Below are 25,600 nucleotides of genomic sequence, written 5' to 3' on the forward strand. Positions count from 1 at the left end.
GTGCTGCAGCAGCTGTTTAAACTCTCATGACAACACCCACCACAAGTACTTTCAGGTGTTCATGCACACCATTACCTGAGCTGCAAAAGTTTGTTGGGTGGGCTGGTGGAGCGACAGGTGAGGGAATCCATCATTCACTAACATCTGCCGACTGCATGTTAATATTTAATTAGAGACAACCACAGAAATTATAAAGGCTTTTTTTTATTCAATCACTGGCTTCCTTTGAGGAAGGAAATCTACAATTCTTGTATGAATTATGAAGACTAATTTGTAACTTTAATGGGTTAATTAAGTAACTCAATGTTAACGATCCCTGACAGCTTCAGTTGGTTTTCAGGTGAACAAACATCTGAAAATCTCTCACAGGCTGTTAAATTATAGTTTGGCAATTGCAGACATCTTCTGAAAATCTTGTTTTTGCCTGCCAGTTTTTCAGTGATGCTGAGGTGTTCTCCAGGGAGGAACCCACGGTTCTCAGGGTGGATGGAGGTTCTAAATGAAGCGACTCCCACTGATCTGCTGACCATGAATGTGAGTTCTGAGAAAGCTACCAAGTGGATGTTGAGGTGAGATGATGACGATGATGAAATGTCCTGCTTATAAAGCATTGAACTGAACCCTGTTTTCCCTCACTTGTACAATAAGTTCTGATCCATCTGGGTTCTCTCCTGTTCTTGTTTCTCTCCTGCTTTGTCACAAAGAAAGCAACATGTGCCAGCTACAAATACACACGCTTGTATACTTGTTTTTTCTTAAAAACCATTCACTGTCATGAACTGACTGTTACTGACAGGAAAACAGGATTCAGTGTCGGTGTGTATCTCCCACTTTCAGGTTTCTTTGGCCCTGATTATGGAAGAAGAGGGACCTTCCAACACACTGCACCATTCTGGAGAGGATGTTTCACTGAAACTGTACAAGTGGATTGCTTTTAGATGTGAAGTCAAAGCTCACGACTCAGGTGCTCGGGGAGAGCTGGCGGCACCTTCGGACCCTTGAGGCTGAGCACAGCTGTCAGTAAAGTTTGGTTTCGAAAGACCTCGGGAGGTTACGATCCAGTTTGAGGAGGAAAACCAATCCTAATTTGTTGAAGTTGAATGTGTTGTTTAAGGAGTTTCATGTCTGTTGTGATGGGAGGAGGAAGATTCATCATACTGGTGTTCATGCTGTCGCCCCAGCAACCAACCAGCCTCCTGTGATGCGGCGTGTCAAAGTTCTTTCAGACACATCTGCACTTAAGAAGACCATGCTGAAGTCAGGTAAATGGCTCTTGACTCTGCTTCCGATGTGCCAGAGCACGATGACTGTTGATGCTTCATCAGACATCCAGTCGGGATCAGCTGATGGATCCTCACGCGGGCTCTAGTGGGACCGCTGACACTTTATAAAGCTCAGCTCTTTCAGGTGGAGACGTGTCCATGTGAACACACATGCAGATCCAACAGTGACCAAGATTAACATCAAAGAACCCCTCGTGCTGTAAAGCCTGCACACACACACACATAAACACACACACACACACACGTGTACACTCACTCACACACGCGCACACATACACTCACACACACACAGTCCAGAAGCAAAGTTGGATGAAGCTGGATCTCGAGTCCTCTTGTCTAATGGGGTCAAAGTTCACTAATTCCTGCTTCAGTACTCCACAGTCACCGCTTTGGTCTTGAGGTACTCCATGAGCGCGTCCTCTCCTGTCAATCACACACAAGACACTCTTTAACATAATTAACAATGAGGGCATGTCGGAGGGGGCCAGAGGACGACGGTGGCGACTTCAGCGCATCAACAGTTGTTTGTGCCGTCAGCCTGAACCGCAGTTTGGGTTCCAGGACCAGGCCAACTCACCCGGCTACAGGGATTTTAGACCAGCTCTCCTGATATAACAGCTCATGACTGACCTAGGTCACCTGACCTGCACCTTCAGCAGTCTCACCTGGGCAGTGGTGGGGCCACTGGGAGAACAATGGTTTCAGCTGCAGAGGATGAGTGTCGGCGTGTGCGACAGCTCTGGGTGTCCTACCCTCAACTTTGCTGCTACATTCTTCATTGATAAACTAACTGGAGTAGATTGGACACGCCGCCCCCCCCCCCCCCCCCCATCATGTGGTCCAGGGATCCTGAGTTCTGATCCAACATTTCCCATGAAGCAAACAGACATGAGGGTTGTTTTCCTATGGAGCCACAAGACACAACAGAACAGCTCCATACTAGGATGCCGGTTCACTGGCTAGCATTAGCATACTGCTACTCACCAAGGTCTTTGCCAAAGCCAGACTGCTTAAAGCCTCCGAAGGGCGAAGCTACATCTGTCTTGTTGTAGGTGTTGACGAAGACCGTCCCGGCCTCCAGCCTCTCGCTAACATACATGGCCTTGTTGATGTCGCGGGTGAAGACACCGGAGGCCAGGCCGTACTCAGTATCATTAGCTCTCTGCAGCACGCCGTCCACATCGCTACACCAAAGATGAGAGGACAGCAGTGAGACACTGAACACACCACAGTCCTGCAGCTGAATGTTCTTCTGATGATTTACCCATCCTTGAATTTGGACACCACCATGACGGGGCCGAATGACTCCTCTTTGGCGATGAACATGTGGTCCTCGACGCCTGTGAACACGGTGGGTTCCATGAAGAAACCTGGAGGACCATCAGCGTAAATGTTAACTGTGGCCTTGTTCATCAGATCATGTGACATGAATGAGCTTAAATCAATGACACAATGGAGCAAAGACTCACTGACTGAGTACCAGTGAAAGAACCAGTCTGGTCTCAGACCAGAACCTGATCAGAGGAGCCAGATCAGAGTTTTATCTGGCAGCTATTTCAGAACATTTAAATCCAAGAAAACTCTGGAAAGCAGTAAAACCTATTTCTGTCTCTGATGAAGGCTCCTTTTCAGAACACTCAGATGCTTGCTCACTAGCTGAGCCCACATCGTCCCAGTCCTGGTGTTGGGATTCAGACTTGTCTCAGTCCAGTACACCTCGAGCTGTCCTGCCTCACATTCCAGAGAGGAGTCCTTCAGCTCCTCCCTCCACCAAAGACTAACCCTGGCACATGAATACAACAAGGGCAGAACTCTTCCCTTCATTCTCCTCCACCAGAGTACCAGAAAAACATGAGCCTATGCTGGTTTGGCTCAGGGGGGCTTGCTGGTGGTCTACCTGGCCGGTCCACCTGTTTGCCTCCGTGCACCAGTGTGGCTCCTTCCTTCACTCCGACCTCACAGTACTCCAGCAGCTTGTCTAGGTGAGCTTTGTGATTTTGTGGACCGTGGTCGGTGGATCGGTCCAGCGGGTCTCCGATCTTCATCCTCTTGATCTCCTCCACCTTCACAGACAGAAACAGGACACTCACCCATCGTGCTGATTTATTGAAGTGTAAAAACATCTTCATATGCTGGTGTCACACGGTCCAAAATATTGATTACACTTCCCAAACAAAAGTTAAGTCTGAATTGATGCAGTTCAATGTTGGTGCACATTCAAGAAGTTTGAAACTAATTGAGGCATGTGGGGCCAGAGCATGACCCTTGACCCCCATGACGACAACACCCCCAGCACTTGCTGGCTCACCACTCGACTGATGAACTCGTCGTGAATCGACTCCTCCACAAACAGACGGCCAGCAGCAATGCAGTTCTCTCCTTTGTTGAAGTAGACAGAACTCATGCCCTGTCAACAGACACAATATCTGAGCGACCATCTTTCCATCATTGAGGCTCTGATCCAAAGCTGTTGACCCTCTGAGACGTTACCGTGGAAACTGATCACATAGACCCTCAAACCTCTAAATCTTCATTTGGAATCCAACAGAGAAGAAATAGAAACCAGAGCACCCCCCCTCACCATACGAACAGCCTTCTCCATGTCACAGTCACTGAAGATGATGAGGGGCGACTTCCCCCCCAGCTCCAGAGACACTTTCTTCAGGTTACTGAGAGCACAGCTGCAGAGGAAACAGTCACCTGTCACATGGCAGTCACGTGACCTCTCAGCTTCAACTGGATCAGGTTTTACCTTTTCATGATCTGTTTACCAATCGGTGTTGATCCGGTGAAACCCAGTTTCCGGATGTCCGGGTGGTCAGACAGGCGCTGGCCCACCATCCCACCTGCAGGTCACAGAGGGACTCAGGCACAGCAGCTCCAACAGCGACGGGGTGACGTTCATGTGTTTGTTACCTGAGCCTGGCAGGATGTTGATGACTCCTTTAGGAATCCCAGCTTTGACTGACAACTCAGCAAACTTCAACGCCGTCAGCGGAGTGACCTGAAAACAGAGTTCTACTAGTCAGCGTGTACGGCTGATCAATCACAGAAAGTAGTTCTTGATAACAATGACGGAGATGGATTGACTGACAGATATTTAGATGTGTCATGATCAGGATGAGAAGCCATGTTTGCAGCCTCACAAACAGCGTGGTGCCAGTCGAGAGGGTGTGTGTGTCACCTGTGCTGGTTTGAGAACCAGGGTGTTTCCAGCGGCCAGGCAGGCGGCGCTCTTCCATGCCAGCATCATCAGAGGATAGTTCCACGGGATGACGATGGCACACACACTACAAAGAAACACGTTTACTGAACAAGACCTCTCCGTTGATGTTTACTGAGTTCTAGAGGAACAGATGGGTCTGATCGTACCCAAGCGGTTCTTTCTTGGTGAAGGTCAGATTGCGGTTTGGTCGGGCCTGGTTGATAGGAATTGTCTTACCCTACAAACAACAGCAGCAAGTTTGAGTCTGCAGCTCCTGCTTATGCTCCCACCAGAAGAAAAACCTGCTGAACCTGGACCCACCTGGATCTTGTCACACCAGCCAGCAAAGTAGCGGAAGGTCTGGATGGACATCCCCACGTGAGTCTTGAGGGCCAGCGTGTACACAGCTCCGGAGTCGATGGCCTCGATGGTGGCCAGCTCCTCCTGATGCTCCTCCATCAGGTCAGCCAGCCTGGAGCGGCACAGAGGGGCAGCGTCAGCTGGAGTCAACTGCTGGGACCTTCACTACAAGACCACCCTGAACCTCGACGCACGCAACCGTGATCACCTGATCCGTGTTGAGGATCGGATGGATGGAGCCATGGATCCTGAGACTGTAGGCAAACCCCTCCTTCCACCAGTGAGAGCACTGAGGATGAAACGTGGCTGGATCTTCCAGCATGACAATGATCCCTAACACACCGCCCGGCAACCAAGGAGTGGCTACGTAAGAAGCATTTCAAGGTTCTGGAGGGGCCCGGCCAGTCTCAGGACCTCAGTCCAATAGAGACTCTGGGGGGACTTGGGCCGGGTTGCCCAGCGACAGATCCTGAGAGGATCTGCGTGGAGGAACGGCCAGACTAGCAGCTACAGTGAGCAGAGCTGGTGGGGACCTACAGGACACGTCCACTGTCACTGCCAACCTGGATCACATGACCAAGGACGGAGGGGAACCTTTATCCATCAAATACTTTGTTTCTGCACCATCGTACAAATAAACTCTTTGAAAAGCCTACAATGTGATTTCCTGGATTTTGTTTTGTTACATTCTGTCTCACAGTCCAAGTGGACCAACGACGAACAGACCATCTTTTGCAGAATCGGTGGCTGCCTCCTACTTCTTTGCCCCCCACTGTGTTTCTCATATTTGGGTGCACCACTGTCCCCCGTCTGCAATGACCTCCTGACCTCCTGACCTCCTGGCTGTCCTGTTGTCTTGTCTGTGTTTTTACTTCGCATGGAGCCGACGAACATTTCATTGCATTGTGACAAATAGAATCTGAGTCTGACATCATTGATGAGAATAATTACCTGCAGCCTTCAGGCAGGCAGAAAATGATTGACACATCAAATATACAGTAAAGCTTTGTATGTAGTATTTATGTGTATAGTAAATGTATTTTTTTTTCTTCCCCTAAAAATGAATAACTTGATACTTCCAGTGTTTCTCTGTCAAAGCAGCTGAAAATCATTCTGAAACGGACAAATAGAAAAACAACAGTTACACCCTGGAGGCCTCGAGGCACGTCAGCAGGTGCAGCCGCTCACCTGTAGAGCCGCCGCTCACCTGTACAGCAGGCTTCCTCTGTCCCGGGGGTTCATCCGGCCCCACGCCCCGTGATCGTACGCCTCCTTAGCAGCGGCCACTGCTCGGTCCACGTCGCCCACTGATGCGTAGGAGACTCTACAGATGACCTGCTCAGAGAGGCAGGGTCAATAAACTTCCACTCAAGAGTTACGCTCCAGGATCTGGGACCTCAGCGGACCGGCAGACTCACAGATCCATCGGTGGGGTTGATGGTGTTGTAGGTTTTACCGTCTTCGGCATCCTCAAACTTGCCGTTGATGAAACACTGATGTGGCATTTTCACTGTCATGTTGTTTACTTCTTTGGTTGCCTGGGTAACAGTCAAACGTCTCATTAGAGCAAATCTATCTGATGTCACGTAGAACCTGACGCACACACCACTGCGGGGACTCACATAGTCGACAACCAGCTCGTCCTCCTGGTCTTCGCCTCGCAGCTTGCGGACGAACATCTGGATGAAGTCCTGGAAGGTGGCGGCCATGTACACGTCCTCGTTTTGCAGCACAACCGCGGGACACGTCTGCTTGACCTCCTCCACCAACCTGCACACAGACGGACCCACACTTCACCTGCAGTTCTGGTTCCTGTGGGACTGTCCCCCTGAGCTTCAGGATCCTGAACTCCAGGAGGTCTTGGTGATTCATGTTGGATGTGGATGTGGATGATAATTGTTCATTGCAGGGAAGCTTATCTGGCTGTTCCTGGGCTCGTCCTACATCAACCAGCCTCCCTCTCCTGTTCAACAGATCGGACTCTCACTCTGTACTCGCAGCAGAGCAGAGCTCGTGATGTCCATCTGATCGTGGCGTCCTTCCTCACCTGACCACGTCCATGGATGCAGCTCCGCTCTTGAAGAAGTCAGTGGCATCCTCCACAGCTGGGACGTTGCTGAGGATGCCCTTCCAGATGCTCTGTGGTCAATTACAACAAAAAACACGTGACTGACATGGAGACCAACACATTCCTGATCACTCTCAGGCTGAGGAGGAGAGAGGCCAGCTCCCGCGTGGCTGCACTTGCCCTGATCTCTTCGGCCATCTTGCTCTCGCTCTCCGTCAGCTCCACGCTGGCGCTGTCCCCAGAGGAGAAGTACTTGGACGCAGGGATCATCTTCCCATCTTCAAACTGCAGATTTTTCACCAGCAGCTGAAAGAATGAGATAAAGTAAGAACACCAGAGGAGTCGTGCCAGCACGGGTTGTACTTGTGTGCAGTCGTATTTGTAGAGCCAGGGGAGGTGTGGCCACACTGGTCCAGCCGGCTTCTCTTTGTTTTAGAGATTTATTGCGGAGAGCAGCAAACTATGACACACTCACTGCATTCCCATCGGTTCCATAGAGCAGGAGTCCATTCTTGGTGACCAGGCCCGGCTGACACGCCCCCTCAATCTCCAGGGGCTGACCGGCTGGTGCTGCCCCCCCGAACGTAGAGGAGCCGTACAAGGTCACTGGCTGACAGCAAACAGATAGTTAGTCCGCCTCCATCAAAGCTGCAAACCGAGAATATCATTCTGACCTTGAGTGCGTGCATGTGCGTGTGCTAGGAAACACCTGACCATCGATGACCGCCCAGGCTCCAGGGACTTTGTCATGACCACGGATCCAGTTGTGGATGGCCTCAGCCGGCTGGGCCAGGTTGACCTGAGGGACACACGGACGCTGAAGTCAGGCTAAAGTTTGTCACATCGACGTTCTGTGTGACACGATGACACGGTGGTGACAGCGACTCCCCTCCTCCTCCTCAGACAAACAACCACCGCATACTTCACCATACATGACCTTCCAAGCTGCTGACGAAGACTAACTTTGCGTTTAAGTTGAGGTTTGAAGGACTGTGTCTCCATGTTGGAAGCATGTGATTGTTAGAAAGCAGCTGGGAGACACCTCACCTGGGCGTTGGACTTCTTCTGAATGCCTTCGTAGCTGGCGCCCTCTTCAGGTTGGGGGATCCGAGGCGCCGTCCCATCAGCGATGAGCTGCACCGACTCCACCTGCACCAGAACAGTCAGAGTGAGAGCTGCTGCTACGAGCTGAGGAGGGAAGATGAGCAGAAGGTCTGGTGGTGCGTCCACAACCTCCCACCTGCAGATCAGCTGGTACATGTATTTATTTTTATATAATATATATATATATATATATATATATACACTGTATATACAGTATATATATATACTGTATATACATATGTGTGTGTGTGTGTGTTCTTGTACTTGCTACATAGTGAGGACTAGAATACATATCTAACCAACAGAGTGAGGACATTTTAGCCGGTCCTCACATCTTCAAAGGGCCGCTTGAGGGTCAAGACTTGGTTTTAGGGTCAAGGTTAGAATCAGGGTCTGGTTAGGTTTAGGGTCAAGGTTAGGGTTAGGGGGAGGGGCTAGGGAATGTATTACATCAATGGAAGTCCTCACAAAGATATAAGTACAAGGAGGACTGTGTGCGGCCCCTCCTGTCATTCACTCCTTCCCACTGTTCTTTGACCCCGAGGGAAAACATCAACATCAGATTTCCCAGGTGAACGTCACCTCACCTCCCTCAGATGTCACTGACATGCAGCTGATGAAACTACTAACTTCTGATGAGTGATGACAGCAGTATAAATACTTGTTCACCTTGTTTGCAGTAAAAATATCACTTCTTCACATGTAATCGAGGCTGTGGGCGCTACACCTGCTGGTTACCATGGCCTTGATGCCCTCTGGGAAGAGGAAGCGGTTGTAGAGCGTGTCGACGGTGTCGGTGGGCTCCACAGCACAGTCCCTCTGCAGCAGGATGGGCCCGGTGTCCAGACCGTCGTCAGCCCAGAACACTGTGAAGCCGGCTTTCTTGTCCCCATGGATCAGGGTCCTGGTGACAGTCAGAGGAGAAGGTGACCTCAAGGTAACCTTCAGTGGAGGTGCAGCGTTGTGGTTTCTTCCATCATCACACATGAACACAAGTCGTCACAGAAGCACCAGTGAGGACATGAAGCGACAGTTACAGGTCCATGACTGGGTCCTCACCCTCTGCACAGACACACTCCTCACCAGTCGGCTTGAGTCAGGTCCAGGTCCAGGTCCTGGACCTCAGCTATTTCGCAGACATAAATACTGCAGTGGTACTTTACAGATGTGTTACACATCCCTCCTGCCGGGTGTCATTCACTTATTTTGAGTCTGTTTTTCAAATTGGTGCTACTTGATTATTCAGATGAAGGTGACATCATGTGACCATCCAGGAGGGAGGCTCAACCTGAGGAGTCAGAAGGTTTCTGACACAAGCAGTGAGGCGCGGCTGCTTCTTACTGCAAGAGTTACACACAATCTTAAGCGATAAAAGACAGTCAAGAATTTATGGTGAATTCCTAAAAACAGGATGGAATCCCTGCTGCGCCAGTCCCAACACCTGATCTACCAGGTCTCGGGGGCCCTCTGGCGTGCCTTATCCAAGATGGCAACAGGTTGAAACAATAAATTAAAGCTTCAAAGTGGACTGTGGGGGGCGCTGGTGGTGTCAGTTACACCAGTCCACCAGCGGGCGGCGCCAGTCTTGGACGTGATCATATCCTAACTTAATCTCTGGATCTCATTCAGGGGATGTGAGGACCCCCCTGATGAGGAGGCGGAGCTTCCTCTCTGCTCCCAGTTAGCACCCACTAGCCGCCCCCCCCTCACCAGTTGATGGCCGAGGCTCCTCTGTGCAGGGGCAGGATGGACGGGTGGTAGATGATGGATCCATGTTTGGGGTGGTCGATGACATTCATGGGGATGAACTGGGAGCAGAAGGGCATGACGTTGAGCTCGGCGCCCACCGCCTGGTACGCCTCCACCACCTCTGGAATGGGCTTCCCTTTCACTCGCCACCGCGGGAACTTGAAGACTGGCGTCCCGTCTTTCTCTGCTGCCACCGCTGAAGAAGAGTCAATTTTAGGAGCTGACCTTTGACCTTCCATGTCATCAGAAAAATGTAATATGCCTTTGCAAGGGTTGTCAGCAGAAATCCCAGCAAAAATACATTTGATCACTGCAGCGGAGGGAGGGGGTGGGTGGCCCCCCCTCCCAGTCTGGGTACCAACCATGGACCACAACGCCAGCCAGGCCCAACATGGAGGAGACCAGGCAGAGCTCAGAGGGAAACTGCACACACACACAGGTTCTGCTTGTGTCCCACCGAGAGGGGGAGACCTGACGGGGGCGCCTGACCTAACCTTCGCTCTTTTTGAGAGAGACGCCATCATGCGTAGGACCAGGCCGTCCAAGACCTCAGACTGTTGCCTGCTGATGGTTCTGGACCGATCATGTGATCCAACCCTCAGGCCACAAAGGAAAACCAGCATGTGCTATTTGTAAGTGGCTTGGCGTGACTCAGCAGGACGACGTGAGCGAACACGTCACAACCACATGAGAGGGGCCTGCAGCGTGATGGTGGCATGGAGCCAGGAGAGCAGGAGGGACGTCTGAGTCTGGGTTTCACTGAGACAACTGGCCTCATCTGACGTGTGTGTATACGTGTGTGTACTTGTGTGTCTGTGTGTATACGTGTGTGTACTTGTGTGTCTGTGTGTATACGTGTGTGTGGGGGGGGGGCACCTGTCTACCTGAGAGGACGAGGATGATGAAGTGGGTCATCGAGGGAACTCACCAAGAGGGTCGGCCTTGCCATCCTTGTCGGGAACTGTGAACACGCCCACCACCCTGTGGCCCCGCCTCCTCAAGTTGGCGTAGACTTCCTGGCCGAACAGACTCTGGCCAATGATGGCCAGTTTCAGCTTGTTCTGGTAATTATGCTGAAAAAGGAAGTGCAGCGGGTCACCGAGAAGTGGACAAAGCCAAGCTCCTTCACAAGCACACTGGACATCATACCGCCTACTGCAGTACTACAATAACAGTATTAGTACTAACGATATCATGTCATGTTGTAAACTTTCTACACATTAATGTGTGATGACGTCATCAAGAGTTTATCTACTGCCAGTGATGGTGGTATTAGCAAAAAGTACATTTACTACGCTGAATGGTAAAAACAGGTGAAATACAAAGTTCTGGGTGTCCCGAGTGACACATAAGCAGTACTAGTATTGTTGCAGTTCTACGGCAAGACAACAGTCTGCAACAGTACTTGGTTGCAGTTATCAGTACTACGCCTGTTATTAGTATTGCATCTGGGGGACCATCACGTAGGCCAGTTTTAGTCCGCGGGCCCCAGTGTGGACAGCCCTAGTGTCACGTTTACGGCAGTGAAGAAAGACTCTGACCAGTGTGACGTCAGAGTCGCTCTATTCCTGTCCTCGCATTCCGGCTCCGAGATCGCAGGTATTAAAAGCTGCCCGGGGTTCGGGGCCTCCAGCCCGGGGCCTCCTGCCCGGGGCCCCCGTCCGGCTGCACCTCCGTCACTGGCGGGAGGTGAATCCCGGCCAGCCATTGGTCGCGGGGAGCTCAGCAGCGCCTCCCCCCCCCCCCCCCCCCCCCCCAGTCTCGGGTTTCCCTGCGGTAATGACGGTCCTGTCAGAAACACGAGGCTCCGCCGGTCCCCGCGGCGCGAGCCTCGTGTTTCCGCGGGGCTCACACTGCACATTGCGCGAGTCAGGACACGGGCGTGCCCCCCGCACGACACGGGGGTTGCGGGGAATCGCCCCGCAGCCCGTCTGTACCGGAATGAACCGCTGACGGTGCCGGTGAGGAGCTGCTAGCTGATGCAACTCAGGAGAGGAACGTGGCAGCGGCGGACCACCGGCAGCGTCCACACATGCAGTACTAACGGCAGTACTACCAGCAGTAGTACTAGCAGCAGTACTGCAGACTGTAGTAGCAGTACGCCTCCGAACACTTGCTACACCTCAGCACCGCGGTGCAGCAGAAGCGTCGTTACTCACTGACGAGCTGGAGAAGCTCCTCCACACCGTCCCCGCAGTCCACAACATCCCGCCGCTCGCTGCCGCGTACGAGTACTGCAGAAAGTACTACAACACCTGGAGGATGCAGGATCCGACCGAGTGGCTGCTCTGTATGTGTGCTGGTGGCTGCACACACTCTCTCTCCCCCTCACACACACCTGTCTCTGCGTGTGTCACTGTGGCAGCTAGCCTCACGTCAGCTCTGCGTGCGCGCCCCCGAGCTGCTTTCCTTCTGCGTGGACGCGCGGTCACGTAACTGGGTGGCAAAACTACATATTTACTGGAGTGAGTGAAGTAACGGTAGAGATACACAGATAAAATAGTATTCTGCTGAAAGTGAAAGCCTCCACGAAGTACCAGTAGGTTAGTATTTGATCAACTTAAGTACTAAAGTACAAGTACTCATTCTGCGTCTGTGTATTCCAGCGTTTGGTCGCCTTGAAGTCCAGTACCATAATAACATTCCCAACAACTCCCTTGGTATGTAGTTGAGTAAAAGTACTAAGTCCCCTAAAACATGAAGTACTTAGACTTCAAAGTCTTCCTTAAGTGCAGTACTTTGTCTGTCTCTGGTTCAGTCAGTACTAAACTATACTGGAGTCAACCAGACGAGCTGCAGGTTTGCTTTACTTCTTTTTTAGATGTATTAAGTGCACGTACTTGTAGGTATACTTCTAGATATGTAAAAGTATTGTTGACCTTTAGTTAGGGTTAACTGAGTAAAAGGAAACTCAGCCTGTTCAAAGTCAGAGAATTACTCCTGAAAATACTGCAGGATATTTGTTCATTCTCATGTTCACAATCATTACGAATCTGCGTGTGGATGCAAACACGGCTGAACCCAAGAGGGCCGACGCCTGGAGACCTTGAATTGGGTTTCATGTTTAAATACAAACGGGGACTTTCTTGTCCGAGGAGTGCGTTTGTCCTGCGTGAGGACGTCTCTGTCCTGGTTCAGTCTCTGACAGGATCACACGTCCACGTCTGTGACCAGCAGCCTTCTGTGAAACACATTCATGACTCGCATAGGAGGAAGGGAAGTACTGATTCAACCTGTTTACACATTTGTAGTTAAATGTACTTGAAGTATAAAGTTAAGAAGTACTGAGGTTTTTTCACTGCATCTCACAACAGTCCAGTTGAGTTGTCAAGTGTTCGATATGCAGCTGGGTTGAGGCTCGTTTTAGGTGCAGGACTCTCAACACCCACGTATCCCTGTATGCAGTACAACTAACAAGGAGCTAGTACTTCTCCCTGAGGTGGGTTTGTATTTCAGCGTTACTGCGTTTCTCAACCTGGGTCGTATTTTCTCGTTTGGGTCCAGACATCTGAAAAGCGCCAAGATTGCTGGAGCGCTTCTAATATTGAACAAGAAACAGGAGTGGTACTTCCTTCTCTGAAAACTATGCTCAGTACTTTCTCTACCTGTGTATTTTCAGGAGTATTGGTGAAGCAGTAATACTGAACCTTTCATATTCGACAAGCTTTATTTTGTAACCCCAACCCGGTTCTGCTTGACCAACTTCTCTCATAGGAATCTTTTATTTGGATTTGAGCTCCTAGAACTTTGGACAGAACCTTTGTACAACCCACTTCTGTGTACTTTTACCACCGGCTCAGCTCCAGATTTCTGTCCTCAGTATTCACCTGCAGTACACCTGGTCAAACTCCCACACATTGATCGCTCGCTCTCTCTCTCTCTCTCACACACACACACACACCTGGTACGAACCACCCTGAACTGCCCTGCACAGGGTGTGCTGAGTCAATGTTCACTCAGGTCTTAAGCTGACTTGCTGGTGTTACGTGGACACAAGAGTGACCTCGTTCCTGTTGCTCTCGCCGCCGCCCGCCTGCTGGCGTCCTGCAGATTCAGAGAATTTACTCCAGAAGGACGACGAACCCCTGCTATGGTGATGTCACTGTGACAAAGTTTGAACTCAGAACTTCATGAGCCTGTCAGTCCGACCCGGAGGAGAAACCCTGCATTCAAACATCAAATGAGGAGCAGCAGGACTCGGAACCACAAGTGTTATGTGTCTGGACCAAGAATCCAGAGGGGGGGTGGAGGGGATGGGGATCGAGGGTTGGGGGGGGGGGTAGCTCTGTACGGGGGCGGTGGGCCTGGTCGTTGTGGTGGGCTGTGGCTGCCCCGCCTGGGTGTGGTGTGTGGGTGGGTGTCGGCCTCGCCGCTGGCGGACCTCTTGGGGGGCTCTGGTCGGGTCTCGGGCCAGAGGGGCCCTGTGCCCCTGGGCTCTGCTCATGCTGTGGGGGGGTGCCCGGTGGGACCAGGGTCATCTCTGCCCCGTCTCTCTGTGGGTTGCTTCCGGGTGGGGGTTGCTGCTCCTATGCTTTCCTACGGGTCCTGGCATGGGTTGGGCCTGTGGCTGTTTCCTGGGGGGGGTGGCCTGGGGCTCCCCGTGTCCTGGGGGTTTCTGGGTGCTCTGGTCCTGACCTACCTGCTATCCTGGACTGGGGGTGTGATGTCCTGGCCCCCCCACATCAGCTACAGCCAGCTATGCACAGCATCCAAGATAAACCGTAGCACACACACACAAACACGCATGCGGCGCACAACTGACCCATAAACACACACTCATTTATCTAAAAATTCTATTAAACCAAATGTTTTTTCCTTTTTTTTTTCTTTTCTCCTCTCTGTTGTTGTTTTTGTCCCCCCCCCCCCCCCCAAGAATCCAGAGGGAGACCCGGGGAGCAGCTGGGATTTATTTGTGAACACAACAAAAACTGCTTCAACTTCATCAACAAAGAAAACAATAAGAGCACGACGGTGAATTTGCTGAACCACCTTCCACTTCACAACAGTCCTCCACACTGCAGGGTCCGGTCCTGGCCTCAGCCACCTAGACTGAGAGTGCCAGGTTCTACCAGGTCTGCAACATCAGTTCTACCAGACAGTACCGGGGGGGGGGGGGGGGGGGTGTTAGAAGGCAAACATGCTCATATTAGAAAAAACAAGGGATACCAGTGAGCCCAGTAAATGGACTGAATGGCTTCACTGAGAGATGAGCTACTGAGGAATAAACCAAGACACAAAATTCTGGACCAGATGAAGGATTCAGAAATGGATCCACTACTACTGCTGAGTCCTGTAAGTTCTTTTGGTTGTTGTTGAAGTATTGATACTTCATCAAAGAGCTGCACATGTATCTGCCATTGCAGTACTGCATCTTGTGGTAAGAAATATTCAAATGGTGCATTTTAAACAGGTTGGGTTCACTTGCACTACTGATGCTAGTGTTAAACGTGTTCCTATACATTACAGGTGACAAAACACAGACGTTCTCCCTCTGCTGGCGGCGAGATGACATTACAAGAAGCGGATTCCTGCTCCAAACTGGACGCCATCACATATCCTACGAGAGACAGGAAACAGGAAGGTACAGTCATTCCTTCTCACACACACGGATGTTTGGTCTTCTTCACCTGCCAAGTTAAACCTCGGTTCTCCTTCATAACGAGTACACTAAGAGAGTGTAGTTGTGTAGTATTGCAATCCTACCTGTCCCCACTCTGAACCCCCATGGGAACGCAGTAATTGAGCTCCAGTCTGGCAATGTTTCCCAGGCGGAGCATGATGCCGGCACCATACGACCAGCGGATACGCTCCGCTAGTTTCTGGAGGTGCGCCCGGGGGCCGTCACCTGTACACACACACACACGTCTCAGCATATATCACATATATCCAGCCAGCATAAGGACACTGTGTCTTCAGCCGCCTCGCAGCACAGCTCCACTCACCATAGTTGAGGTTGCAGAGGTTCCCACAGTTGAGGAAGAAGTGAGTTCTGAAAAGGTCACCAAAGCTGCCCTTCCCCGGTCGGAAGGGCAGCGGCGTGTAGAGGTGTAGCCCCCCGGCCCAATACGCCTCCCCACCCAGGTAGTCACCTGTAACACACCACTGAAACCGTCACATCGGAACCCAAAAAGATCAACAGTCTCTGGACCAGATCGGACCCCTTCAGAGTCCCAGAGGAACGCCGTGCAACGAGGGCCGGGCCCAGTTCTGAGGTGTGGGTCCAGAGACCTACAGGGCATCAACATCTAGACCTGCTGGCTTCACTGCTGTGACATTGATGATTCACAGAGTTTCCTGTCACCTGTGGAGCCTGCATACATGCGTGTTAGCGCCATCTAGTGGAGGTTCCCTCATTGTCCTTGTGTCCATGTTCAGTGGTGCTGACAGACACAAAGCCTCTCATCCTGCTTTGCTGCGCTGATGACTAAACCACCTAGAGAGAGCTGCTGAGGTCCAAGACTGGTGACATCACACTCATGGGTAGAGATGGAGGGATGGATGGATGATAGATAGATAGATAGATAGATAGATAGATAGATAGATAGATAGATAGATAGATAGATAGATAGATAGATAGATAGATAGATAGATAGATAGATAGATAGATAGATGATTGATAGATGGATGGGTGGATGATTGATAGATAGATAGATGGATGATTGATAGATGGATGGGTGGATGATGGATGGGTGGATGATTGATAGATGGATGGGTGGATGATTGATAGATGGATGATTGATGGATGGATGGATGATGGATAGATGGATGGGTGAATGATTGATAGATGGATGATTGATAGATGGATGGGTGGATGATTGATAGATAGATGGATGATTGATGGATGGATGGATGATTGATAGATGGATGATTGATAGATAGATGGATGATTGATAGATAGATGGATGATTGATAGATGGATGGGTGGATGATAGATGGATGGATGATTGATAGATGGATGGATGATTGATAGATGGATGGGTAAATGATTGATAGATGGACGGGTGGATGATTGATAGATGGATGATTGATGGATGGATGATTGATGGATGGATGATTGATAGATGGATGGGTGGATGATAGATGGATGATTGATGGATGGATGATTGATAGATGGATGGGTGGATGATAGATGGATGATTGATGGATGGATGATTGATAGATGGATGGGTGGATGATAGATGGATGATTGATGGATGGATGATTGATAGATGGATGGGTGGATGATAGATGGATGATAGATGGATGATTGATAGATGGATGATTGATGGATGGATGATTGATGGATGGATGATTGATAGATGGATGGGTGGATGATAGATGGATGATTGATGGATGGATGATTGATGGATGGATGATTGATGGATGGATGATTGATAGATGGATGGGTGGATGATTGATAGATGGATGGGTGGATGATTGATAGATGGATGGGTGGATGATAGATGGATGATTGATGGATAGATGATAGATGGATGGGTGGATGATAGATGGATGGATGGATGATAGATGGATGATTGATGGATAGATGATAGATGGATAGATGATTGATAGATAGATGGATGATTGATAGATGGATGGGTGGATGATAGATGGATGGATGATTGATAGATGGATGGATGATTGATAGATGGATGGATGATTGATAGATGGATGGGTGAATGATTGATAGATGGATGATTGATAGATGGATGGGTGGATGATAGATGGATGATTGATGGATGGATGATTGATAGATGGATGGGTGGATGATAGATGGATGATTGATGGATGGATGATTGATAGATGGATGATAGATGGATGATTGATAGATGGATGATTGATGGATGGATGATTGATAGATGGATGATTGATGGATGGATGATTGATAGATGGATGGGTGGATGATAGATGGATGATTGATGGATGGATGATTGATAGATGGATGGGTGGATGATTGATAGATGGATGGGTGGATGATAGATGGATGATTGATGGATAGATGATTGATAGATGGATGGGTGGATGATTGATAGATGGATAGATAGATAGATGGATGGATGGATGATAGATGGATAGGTGGATGGATGATAGGTGGATGATTGATAGATAGATGGATGGGTGGATGATAGATGGATGGATGGATGATTGATAGATGGATGGATGGATGATTGATAGATAGATGGATGATTGATAGATGGATGGGTGGATGATAGATGGATGGATGATTGATAGATGGATGATTGATAGATGGATGGGTGGATGATAGATGGATGGATGATTGATAGATGGATGGATGATTGATAGATGGATGGGTGAATGATTGATAGATGGATGATTGATAGATGGATGATTGATGGATGGATGATTGATAGATGGATGGGTGGATGATAGATGGATGATTGATGGATGGATGATTGATAGATGGATGGGTGGATGATAGATGGATGATTGATGGATGGATGATTGATAGATGGATGGGTGGATGATAGATGGATGATAGATGGATGATTGATGGATGGATGATTGATAGATGGATGATTGATGGATGGATGATTGATGGATGGATGATTGATAGATGGATGGGTGGATGATTGATAGATGGATGATTGATAGATGGATGGGTGGATGATAGATGGATGGGTGGATGATTGATAGATGGATAGATGATTGATAGATGGATGGGTGGATGATTGATAGATGGATAGATAGATAGATAGATGGATGGATGATTGATAGATGGATAGATAGATAGATGGATGGATGGATGATAGATGGATAGGTGGATGGATGATAGGTGGATGATTGATAGATAGATGGGTGGATGATAGATGGATAATTGATAGATGGATGGATGATTGATAGATGGATGGATGATAGATGGATGATTGACAGATGGATGGGTGGATGATGGATGATGGATGGATGCAGAGCAGGTGTGCAGCCTCACCTTCACTCTGAGGCCCGATGCTGTACATCCCAAACCCTCGTATGCTGGTGGGCCCTCCCAGGTAAAACCTGCACAAAGGAGCCCAGAATCACTGGCCCATCCAGCCTCCCACAGACGTCAGTGTGAAATGGAGGATTCTAACACAGCAGCTAAGCAGGACAACACATTCGGGGGTCGTCGTCATGATGCTGGTTCAACTCTGACTGTTAGTTCCTAGTATAAATCTTGCAGTCGTTAAGACTTCTTCTAATTAGCGGTGACTGCTGGACGTCTGAAGGTGATGATGTGGTGGAGCCAGCAGGCTGATCTGAGCTGCGTCAGTCAAACCTGTCAGCGATGCAGGAAGGAAGTCCTCCGATGGGGTAGAGCATCCCTCCCCACAGAGAGGCAGACAGGACCTGAGAGAACAGCGTCAGGAGACACTCAGCACTGCTCCCTCACCACCTGGGTTACTGGTACTGCTCAGCATCTTTGGAGGTGCTGGACAGATGTGGGTGTCCTGTCTCTTACCGAGTCCCAGAGAAGTCGTCTGTTCAGCTGCAACTCAAAGTCCTCCTTCAGGAAGCTGGCGTCTCCTCCCGTGTAGCCGGCCAGCTCCTGCAGGGACACACGGCTCAGGTTCACGCATGGAGGGACGGACACGAGACCAGCGTGTCTGCCACTGCGGGACAAGTCCAGCTGGCTGGTCAGTCCTGTCTCAGCGTGTCAGAGCGAGTCAACCCAAGTCCTGCTGCTTCCCCTCGGTTAGTTTTTTTCCCAATTCCAACTTAAATTTGAATTGTAAGAATATGGGTGACAGCAGAGCTTTCACACTGCCCTTTCTGTGTCAGACACAACGTGGTCACTGCTACTGCTCATGTTAGATGCTAACGTTAGCAATAAAGGCTACAAGACGGCGAGGAGCTCTGACTCCAGTCATGGGGCCAGAGCTCCTGGACCAGCCAGAATGCTGCGCTGGTTCTCCTGAGGGCCAACACAGGCTTCTTCTTCTCTGCTCACCTCCACAGCAGAACCACAGCCAGCGCCTCCTCTGATTGGTCAGGTACATTCTGATGCATCTGATTCTATGACTTCCTGCAGCGTCTCTGATGCATAGCAACCGTATGTTTCAGCAGTGTTCGGCGCCATGGCGCCCTGCCTGAGCTGGACCATGTGTCTATATAGATCAGTGATTGGTACCAAGAGGATCTTTCCATTGTAACTTCAGAGTTTACCAGACTGACTTATCCAGTTAAACCAGTTCAGATTCAACAACATATTCCAGCAGGTGTGTGTCATGTCTCCTTCTGATTGGCTGATGTGAGGCCCCTCTCTCCCTGACACTATCCAGCCAATGAGGCCCGCTGAGGAACCATGATGGCTCCTGCTGGAGCCGAAGAGTCGCTCTGCTGCTCCAGACCAGCTAGCGGGAGCAAGACTGGTCTCAATCATCCAGGTGTGCACAGACGTACCTGGTTGAGCTGCAGGAGGGCCCCCCTGCTGGGGAAGATGGTGGAGTTTCTTGAATCGATGGCCACCGTGTGCTGCAACACAAATAAACGTTTCCAGAATTGTACATTTGTAGGCACAGGAGCAGCGAATCATCTGGAACGTACGGAGAAGGCAGATTTCAGGGAGTGTCCACTCTCCTCCCGCACAGCGAAGGACGCGCTACGTGCCAGGCAGCCCAACTCCCTCCACACACCCTCCCACTTCAGCGTGTGGTTGGTCATCCCCAGGGGAAACTGCAGATGGAGGGGGAGAACTTCACTGCAGGTAATGCAAGTACTACATGTGTACAAATGACAGTATATGAATTTGAGACATCTGAGTACTTCTCCAGGCTCACACGCTCGTCTACATATGGCTTTAATATCACACTTGGAACTGCAGAGTACTATTTAACTGTGTGGTGAGACTGTGACATCATCCTCACACACACACACACACACACACACACACACACACACACTCACACACTCACTCACGTTGACCTCTGCAGACACGCCTCTATCCGTCTCTTTCAGAGAGCTCCAGGGGAACTGGCCCGTCACTTTGTACATGTTGAGGATGAGACTGAAAGGAAGGGAAACGTCTCAGAACAGCCGCTAAAAGCTGCAGTCAGATTTGTTACTGAACCGTAACCCTGAGGAGACACCAGTGGGCTGCTCCAACAGTGGGACTGGGAAACAGTCGCTCTGTGGGGGGGCCCCACTCTCATACTTGCGTTCGAAGTGTCCCGGCTGGGGTTTGAAGAAGGACAGGCCGTACGACGTCTCCTTGGTTCCGTAGGAGAACTGGAAGGTGAGTTTCTCAGCACGGCCGAGCGTGTTGGGCAGCTTCAGACCCAGAACCTGCCGCACAGAGCCAACACACACGATCACACACCAGGCTGCTGGGAGACCCTTCCACGCCACCCAGTACCGTGGTCCCAGAGGCCATACCCGGTGTTCATGTGACAGGAGAACGTGTTAAATGGACCAAAATATGACAATGAAAGGTAAACAAATCAACTGAAGAAAGGAAAGACACATCTTGGTAAAATCCTCCTAAAACTGTTTTTGGATGAGCTGAGACAACAACCTTCTTCTTCAGAAGCCTCGTTCCCGAGTAAAAAAATAAAATGCCAGCCAATAAAAGTGTGTAGATGACATCTACATTGTCACTCGCCCAAACTGCCGATTGGCGCCGGTTCCCCTGGAATCACGAGTCTCTCTGACCAGGCCAGCAGCTCCAGCTGACGGGTGGGGGGATGTGTGAGCTCATTAATGATGTCATGGGTGCTGATCAGGAGACGCCAACTCACCATGCTTCCCTCGTTATTTCCAACCATGGTGTTGTAGCTTCCCGTCACCCTCTTCATCTCTGTCACTTCAAAGGTGACGTCCAGGCCGTTGGGCAGAGCATCAGCACCTGAGGATGAGAGAGGGTGGAGTCATTACCCCTCCGCCTGAAGCACCGGTTGATTGACAGCTTCGGTTGGTGAGATTCACCTTCAGACGTGTCAATGAGCACCTCCACGTCGTTGAATATTCCCAGGCGCAGCAGCTTCTGTCTGGCGACGTGAGCCTTCTGCATCACCTGCAGGCAGAGGGACATTCAGCTCACAGCAGGACACATTCACCAGAATCATGGCCGTCTCCACCTCAGCGCTGACGCGAGCACGTACATCTATGAGGTTTCTGGCGTGGAACACGTCCGAGATCTCATAGCCCAGTAGGTCCCCTTTAGTTCTCCCCAAACCCTGGATGTTGACGTGCTGGACCACCACCTGGAATCAGATGCGTCACACAGATTGATGCCACACACAAGACACACCAGCACCAGAGCCTTGAAGCACCTCTGGAGTTAGAGGTCACCTTCACTCACCGCTTGTCAGTCCTGAGGGAATACCATTACTAGTACTACCTCTAGTACTACTTGTACTATTGTACTCTGGGCTGCTGCCAGGCCTCACTCATCCCTGTTGGTTCTGTTCATCACTCTGAGCAAAGCAACCAGCTGTCATTTGGAGCAGCAGCACACACACACACTCACACACACACACTCTCACACACACACGCTCACACACTCTCACACTGCAGAGCTCAAGCAGGCCAGTCACACCCAGATCCAACTGGGTCTCCACCACCTGGGGGGTCTTCCATTCTGACCTTGGGAGGTCAGCCTGCAGCCCAGACTCAGCAGGTGCTCCTGTCCACAGGAGTAGACACCTGGTGCCTGTGTGTGAGTGTGTGTGTAGCTGTGTGTGAGTGTGTGTGTAACTGTGTGTGAGTGTGTGTGTGTAGCTGTGTGTGAGTGTAGCTGTGTGTGAGTGTGTGTGTGAGTGTGTGTGTAGCTGTGTGTGAGTGTGTGTGTGTAGCTGTGTGTGAGTGTGTGTGTGTGAAGCTGTGTGTGAGTGTGTGTAGCTGTGTGTGAGTGTGTGTGAGTGTGTGTAGCTGTGTGAGAATGTGTGTGTGAGTGTGTGTAGCTGTGTGTGTAGCTGTGTGAGAATGTGTGTGTGAGTGTGTGTAGCTGTGTGTGAGTGTGTGTGTGTAACTGTGTGTGAGTGTGTGTGTGTAGCTGTGTGAGAATGTGTGTGTGAGTGTGTGTAGCTGTGTGTGTGTTGCTGTGTATGTAAATTTTCATGGGGACACTGAACCATTCAGACATTGGCTGTTCACCTGATGGCGACTGAGTGTGACATCACGTGGCTCCTGCGGCCACCTGAGGGTTCAACTCACGTCCTTGTTCTCCAGAATCTCCTGCTTGGCCCCCTGCTGCGATTCCGGAGCCTCCTCGAGGTCATCGGGGTTGACGCGCAGCTCTCGGCCCCGCATCGGCAGCGGATCCAGACTCTGCACAAGGACGGGTAGGACAGGGGGCGTGGTCACAAGACGGGGTACAAACCTGCCCGTAGGCTTCTCTTGGTCCGCTACCTGCGGGCAGGTGAGTGGGAGGAGGATCTGACATCAACTAGGCTATGACGTCACCTTCCAATCACGGACACGATGACATCATAACTGTCTGTTGGTAGAATCGAACGCGACTGTAAGAGACGAGTTAGTGGTGAAACCCACCAGAGAACCGGTACTCTATGCCCAGTAACGGGGCCGGTAACGGCTCCACCGGTCCAGTTCACGTCCAACAGCGCGAGCAAAAACCGGAAATGTCACCGCCGTTTGCTCGTGGAGGTCAAAACGGGAGCAGGACGTTATCGGACCGGAGACGGCTCGACTTGGCGGGTCACCGGAGTCTCCGGGACGCGCCTCGGCCGCCCAGGAGGTCAAACGCGGGCGGGCAGGCCGGATGTTGGCGAGACGCCGCTCTTACCTTGGCGTGGACAGTCCCCATGGTACCGGTCCACTGCTGCAAGCCTCTGGACTCAGAACCACCGGCCCGGTACCGCTACACGCAGGAAGAATACTCAAATAGAGCGACTCGGTTCTGTTCGCCTGCCACCCTTCAAGGAAAACGCCATGACAGTCTTAGCAGCTCCGTGGTGACTTCAGGAGCGGCTCGTAATGTAGCTCATCCTCTAGAGCAGCTCATGAAACGTCAGACACATCCGCGTGTGACTGGTGTGACTGGTGTGACTGGTGTGACTGGTAACACGTCCCTCAGACACTTGAGTCCGGGTGCCCAGCGGGGGTCAATAGTCATGAGAAATTATTGATTAAACCTACAATGTTGTGGTTCATGAATGCATCGCTCTGTGATTGGCTAGAAACGAGAATGCAATGCAGTGGGCGGGATCTAGCGCGGGGCAGATTGTGGCCAGCAGGTGGCGCTCCTGGTTTACTGACCTCATCACAAAGATGCATGCAGAAAACACAGGATAAAGTACCTCCTGGGGCTACCGCTGGTACACGCAGGACAAGTACTTGGAGCAGTATCACTGAGACAGTTGTTGAGAGGACAAATACTGCGTGTGGACTGAAATATTCCCTTTCTGGTCCTCCAGGATTTCTTCTCAACTTTGTCAGACCCGGGTCTCCTGGTCGTAGTTTTTCCCAGCTGTTGGATGAATAAAGTTTCATCCCGTCACCTCTGAGACGTCAATCATCGTGTGCTTGTTACTGACACAGCTGATGTGAAGGTCAGGTGACGGAGTCAGCAGCTCTGGCCTGCCGGTGGCGAGGAGACAAACGCACAAACGTTGACGGGAGGACGAAGCAAACAATTATTCAACTGGCAGATTTTTCTTTGAATGAAAAGAAGCTCCTGTCGATCCGTTCATCAAGGATCCCAGTCCTCAGGTCTCCTGCTGCTCTTCTGCTTCTTTGAATGTTCCAGATGTCATGAATCCAGACGTGCTTTCTTCCTCCAGCGCGTTCGGAGGACACACGTCGTCTCTGACTCTCAGGTCGGTTCTAGACCCTTGGGCCCTGTGGCTGCTGAGTTTCGGATCAGGATCAGCTGACAAATATTCTTCACATCATGGATCATTTCCTCCAACCTGACTCTCAAAATCAGACTCCAGGTGAGCCCAGAGACCTCAGGACGGTGTTGAACTGGGCCCTAGGGACAGTGTGGAACTGGGCCTTGGGGATGGTGTGGAACTGGGCCCTAGGGACAGTGTGGAACTGGGCCTTGGGGATGGTGTGGAACTGGGCCCTAGGGACAGTGTGGAACTGGGCCTTGGGGATGGTGTGGAACTGGGCCCTAGGGACAGTGTGGAACTGGGCCTTGGGGATGGTGTGGAACTGGGCCCTAGGGACGGTGTGGAACTGGGCCCCGGGGACGGTGTGGAACTGGGCCTCGGGGATTGTGTGGAACTGGGCCTCGGGGACGGTGTGGAACTGGGCCCTTGGAATGGTGTCGAACTCTGCTCCTGCTTCTTCTCACACGAGGTTCAGACTTGTGGCGCAGGATGAAGATGCAGGTTCAGTATCTGGAGATTTTTGTCCAGCATGACTCCCTCTCCTTTGTTCTGATCCGCGTCAGTGAGGGAGTGAAGGCACCAGTTTGTGGTGCGTCTGGTTAATCGGACATTGGTGTCTTCCTCTCTTCTGCCTGCAGACGCGCCGCTATCATGGGACCGGTCAGGACTCTGACCCCTCAAAATGAGTCATCGTGGGTTTTATTCTACGAATGTCATGTTTCTGGACAATAAGATGAGGTTTTAGTGGCTGCATATTTTCCAGGTGAGCGCCGCAGCGATGCAGGGGATCATGCCGTCCAGGTTTATGTAGTTCTGATCCACTTCTGGTGAGTCTGAAGACTTCTCCAGTCATTGGAACTCAGTCGTGGGCCAACAACATACACCTGACTGAGGACAGCAACAGCGGGGGAGCTTAGACTGGTGCGGACCAGTTCATGCACAGAGCACTTGTGCGTCCTCTAAAACCAGTCACCGTCAGACTGGAGTCTCATCCACAGAAGCGTTCTCATGCCGCCCAGGTCTTCCTATCTTATGGGTCTTTCTGTTCCCTGGTCCGGTGAGA

The 25,600-nt window shown here is 50.8% G+C and overlaps 2 protein-coding genes across 2 annotated transcripts; both read right to left on the bottom strand.

The window, feature by feature from the left end:
* Positions 1 to 169: 169 nt before the first annotated feature.
* aldh1l2 (aldehyde dehydrogenase 1 family, member L2) lies at positions 170 to 12,138 on the bottom strand. Its single transcript, XM_086201370.1, has 23 exons — positions 11,929 to 12,138; positions 10,698 to 10,842; positions 9,731 to 9,965; positions 8,759 to 8,924; positions 7,964 to 8,065; positions 7,626 to 7,715; positions 7,392 to 7,526; positions 7,097 to 7,222; positions 6,896 to 6,987; positions 6,471 to 6,618; positions 6,267 to 6,386; positions 6,056 to 6,183; positions 4,810 to 4,960; positions 4,656 to 4,726; positions 4,468 to 4,573; positions 4,200 to 4,287; positions 4,036 to 4,129; positions 3,865 to 3,964; positions 3,592 to 3,690; positions 3,181 to 3,346; positions 2,548 to 2,653; positions 2,268 to 2,467; positions 170 to 1,706 (listed from the first exon to the last, which is right to left on the bottom strand). Exons 1-23 carry the CDS (start codon positions 11,974 to 11,976, stop codon positions 1,651 to 1,653), a joined length of 2,772 nt encoding a protein of 923 aa, XP_086057496.1. The 5' UTR covers positions 11,977 to 12,138; the 3' UTR covers positions 170 to 1,650.
* A 2,518-nt stretch (positions 12,139 to 14,656) lies between these two features.
* Positions 14,657 to 23,781, bottom strand: samm50l (sorting and assembly machinery component 50 homolog, like). Its single transcript, XM_086201377.1, has 15 exons — positions 23,487 to 23,781; positions 22,898 to 23,011; positions 21,844 to 21,945; positions 21,668 to 21,755; positions 21,481 to 21,587; positions 20,898 to 21,028; positions 20,663 to 20,750; positions 20,291 to 20,419; positions 20,147 to 20,218; positions 19,206 to 19,292; positions 19,023 to 19,093; positions 18,696 to 18,763; positions 15,712 to 15,858; positions 15,473 to 15,614; positions 14,657 to 15,326 (listed from the first exon to the last, which is right to left on the bottom strand). Exons 1-15 carry the CDS (start codon positions 23,505 to 23,507, stop codon positions 15,281 to 15,283), a joined length of 1,413 nt encoding a protein of 470 aa, XP_086057503.1. The 5' UTR covers positions 23,508 to 23,781; the 3' UTR covers positions 14,657 to 15,280.
* Positions 23,782 to 25,600: the final 1,819 nt, after the last annotated feature.

The sequence above is a fragment of the Aulostomus chinensis genome, chromosome 4 (genome assembly GCF_037954235.1).
Source record: "Aulostomus chinensis isolate RoL2024-O1b breed Wild chromosome 4, RoL_Achi_v1.0, whole genome shotgun sequence".
Taxonomy (NCBI): Eukaryota; Metazoa; Chordata; class Actinopteri; order Syngnathiformes; family Aulostomidae; genus Aulostomus; species Aulostomus chinensis.

Bases quoted from the DNA above. Each gene is read 5' to 3' on its own strand.
- aldh1l2 (XM_086201370.1), bottom strand. From the start codon at position 11,976: ATGTTGTGGACTGCGGGGACGGTGTGGAGGAGCTTCTCCAGCTCGTCA. The intron at 4,727-4,809 runs GTGGGTCCAGGT...TGTTGTTTGTAG, and splicing joins GCTGGTGTGACAAGATCCAG to GGTAAGACAATTCCTATCAA. The intron at 3,347-3,591 runs GTGAGCCAGCAA...CTGTCTGTGAAG, and splicing joins ACGAGTTCATCAGTCGAGTG to GTGGAGGAGATCAAGAGGAT.
- samm50l (XM_086201377.1), bottom strand. From the start codon at position 23,507: ATGGGGACTGTCCACGCCAAG. The intron at 23,012-23,486 runs GTAAGAGCGGCG...GTCCTTGTGCAG, and splicing joins TGGGGACTGTCCACGCCAAG to AGTCTGGATCCGCTGCCGAT. The intron at 15,859-18,695 runs GTGAGGCTGCAC...GGTGTGTTACAG, and splicing joins CATCGGGCCTCAGAGTGAAG to GTGACTACCTGGGTGGGGAG.